Below are 2,213 nucleotides of genomic sequence, written 5' to 3' on the forward strand. Positions count from 1 at the left end.
GCATGTGTACACACCGCTGCGCCGGTCCTCGATCGTAGCCGAGGCCTGTAAACATAAGGAATTAATATAATGAATTACACAACAAAATAAAATAATATATAATAAATAAAGCAACAGGAGCTGCAAAAAAACATATATTGTAAACATTTTGTTCGTACCGTCAACACCAACGAGATAGTTGAACCCCTGCTTACAGTTGACGACGATAGCTCACTTTATATACACTGCAGCAGCTCCCCCTAAACAGCTGTAATCTGCTTCTCCCCTGTAGCCTTCTTGCGCGCAGCAGGACGAGGGCCTGTGCTGACGGAGTAGAGGAGTGTAGTGTATTTGTGTGTGTATGGAGTTGGTACTGTTGTGTGTACAGCTGTTTGCTGTTTACACGCGTAGCTGAAACCTTACACCATTGATGTGACCACTGGTCAGATTCCTCGTCACAGTAGAACGACAACACACACCATCGGAACTCCATCTTATAGCCGTAGATATTCTTACAGCGAAAACAATTTATTATATGAAGACCTCAAGCTTTGCTGGTTGACCAAATATGATGCAGTGTACTTTCGTCTTCAATGTGTTTACCCCGCAAGAGCTACAGATGCTATCAGCGCCCATCTGCTTCATCACCATACGAGGTATACACATGTAGGAGGGCCCAGGGGCACGAGGCTGGTGTGGAGAGTATAGTGGGGGCCCCTGTTCTGAGTGGCTGCACAGCTAGCTGTAACGAGTGCTTCACGGCAACCCCGCATGCAAGCACACATACTTGATGCCTGTGCTAACACTGTAGACAACTGCTAACCCTTTAGTTTCCCCGCAGTAGCCGAGCAGTAGAAATAGCTGTTTCATCTTCAAGCAGAAAATGCTGTATAGACGGGCGGCACTGCAGGTACAACGATGAGCTCTGTTGGTATTTGTTTGTTTCACAGTCGACTCGGCTCGATGTATTGATACTGTGTTGTTCGCCGTCAACAGCCAACATAGCACAACACCAGTATATCTATCTCTACGGGGAAACCTTGCTGCCCTCTCTACCCCTTACAGTCGCTGCTGTTGCTGCAGTTAGCTTCAAACTAATTCTTCACTTTACGTAGTTGTTGCTATCTTTATTCTCGTTTTTGTTTTCTGCAGCGATTTGCTCTCGGAGTATAACTGAGCCACGAATGAAAGGACAGCTGCTTGGAGGCTCATGCAGGCAAACCCTAAACCCTATAAGCCCGTAGCCCCTAGGCCTTCACCGAAGTCAGAACACATGAAAAAATATTAGGGTTTAGGGTTTAGGGTTTAGAACCCCGGCGGACACTGGCTGCCAGCGCCACCGCAAAACACCCTAAACCCTAAACCCTAGATGCACAACCCCAGCCCTCACATTCGGGTTGCTGAAAATGCAGCATAACAAATTTAATACTGCATAGAAATTCTTAACATGCTATCACCTAAACAAAACGCGAAAAAACAATACTCATAAGGGGGCCTCTGCTCAGCCCGGTGTAGGGTACAGCATGAGGTGTATGTACACCTGCACGCCTGCAGCAGTGGCTGTTTGTTTGTTTAATATTTATTTCTCTGGGTTTAGCACTTCAGTTTCCAAGGGAGGAGACGGCTCATTCTCCATATATTTTATCGACAACGAATTCACGCAGTGGCGCTCGTTGGTATCCGTGAAGCTGCAAAGCCAAACCCTAAACCCTCAACAAACCCTAAACCCTCAACAAACCCTACTACGCGCTCAGAAAAGAGTATTGGAGTGAGCTATCAACTGTTTCATGGAGCTACTTGCCGGACCTAGGGTTTAGGGTTTAGGGTTTAGGGTTTAGGGTTTAGGGTTTGCACAGACCGTTCGCCATTGAAGACGTGGCCTAAGTGGCCCCCGCAGGTGCTGCAGATGATCTCCCAGCGCCTCATGCCTCCACTCAGGTCTAATACGGCCTTCACTTTGCCTGCAACAGCCAAACCCTAAACCCTAAACCCTAAACCCTAAATCCTAAACCCCCGAAAACCCTAGGCCCCAAACCGCGCATCCCCAGGGTTCCGTTCACTGGCGTCTGCAGTCTGTTGATGCACTTTCATCTCGAACCACGAGGACCCGAGAAAACAGCAGGGTTTAGGGTTTAGGGTTTAGGGTTTACCTTTGTACGCCCTATCAAACGCCGGCCAGCCGCAGCCGGATTTGAATTTGCTGCTGGCGGGAAAGAGAGGAGAGAGACATCCGC

General features: G+C 48.1%; 1 protein-coding gene across 1 annotated transcript in view; it reads right to left on the reverse strand.

Annotated features, from left to right (window-relative positions):
• Positions 1 to 1,558: 1,558 nt before the first annotated feature.
• The window catches only part of EMH_0071500 (selR domain-containing protein, putative), a gene marked incomplete at both ends in the record, with an annotated part of 1,774 nt that continues 1,119 nt past the window's right edge, over positions 1,559 to 2,213 (reverse strand). The window contains 3 exons of the mRNA XM_013499109.1: positions 1,559 to 1,667; positions 1,838 to 1,940; positions 2,130 to 2,211. Coding sequence (XP_013354563.1) covers positions 1,559 to 1,667; positions 1,838 to 1,940; positions 2,130 to 2,211 — 294 coding nt within the window. The remainder of the gene's footprint in view (positions 1,668 to 1,837; positions 1,941 to 2,129; positions 2,212 to 2,213) is intronic.

The sequence above is a fragment of the Eimeria mitis genome, genomic scaffold (genome assembly GCF_000499745.2).
Source record: "Eimeria mitis Houghton genomic scaffold, Emh_scaff4003, whole genome shotgun sequence".
Classification (NCBI taxonomy): domain Eukaryota; phylum Apicomplexa; class Conoidasida; order Eucoccidiorida; family Eimeriidae; genus Eimeria; species Eimeria mitis.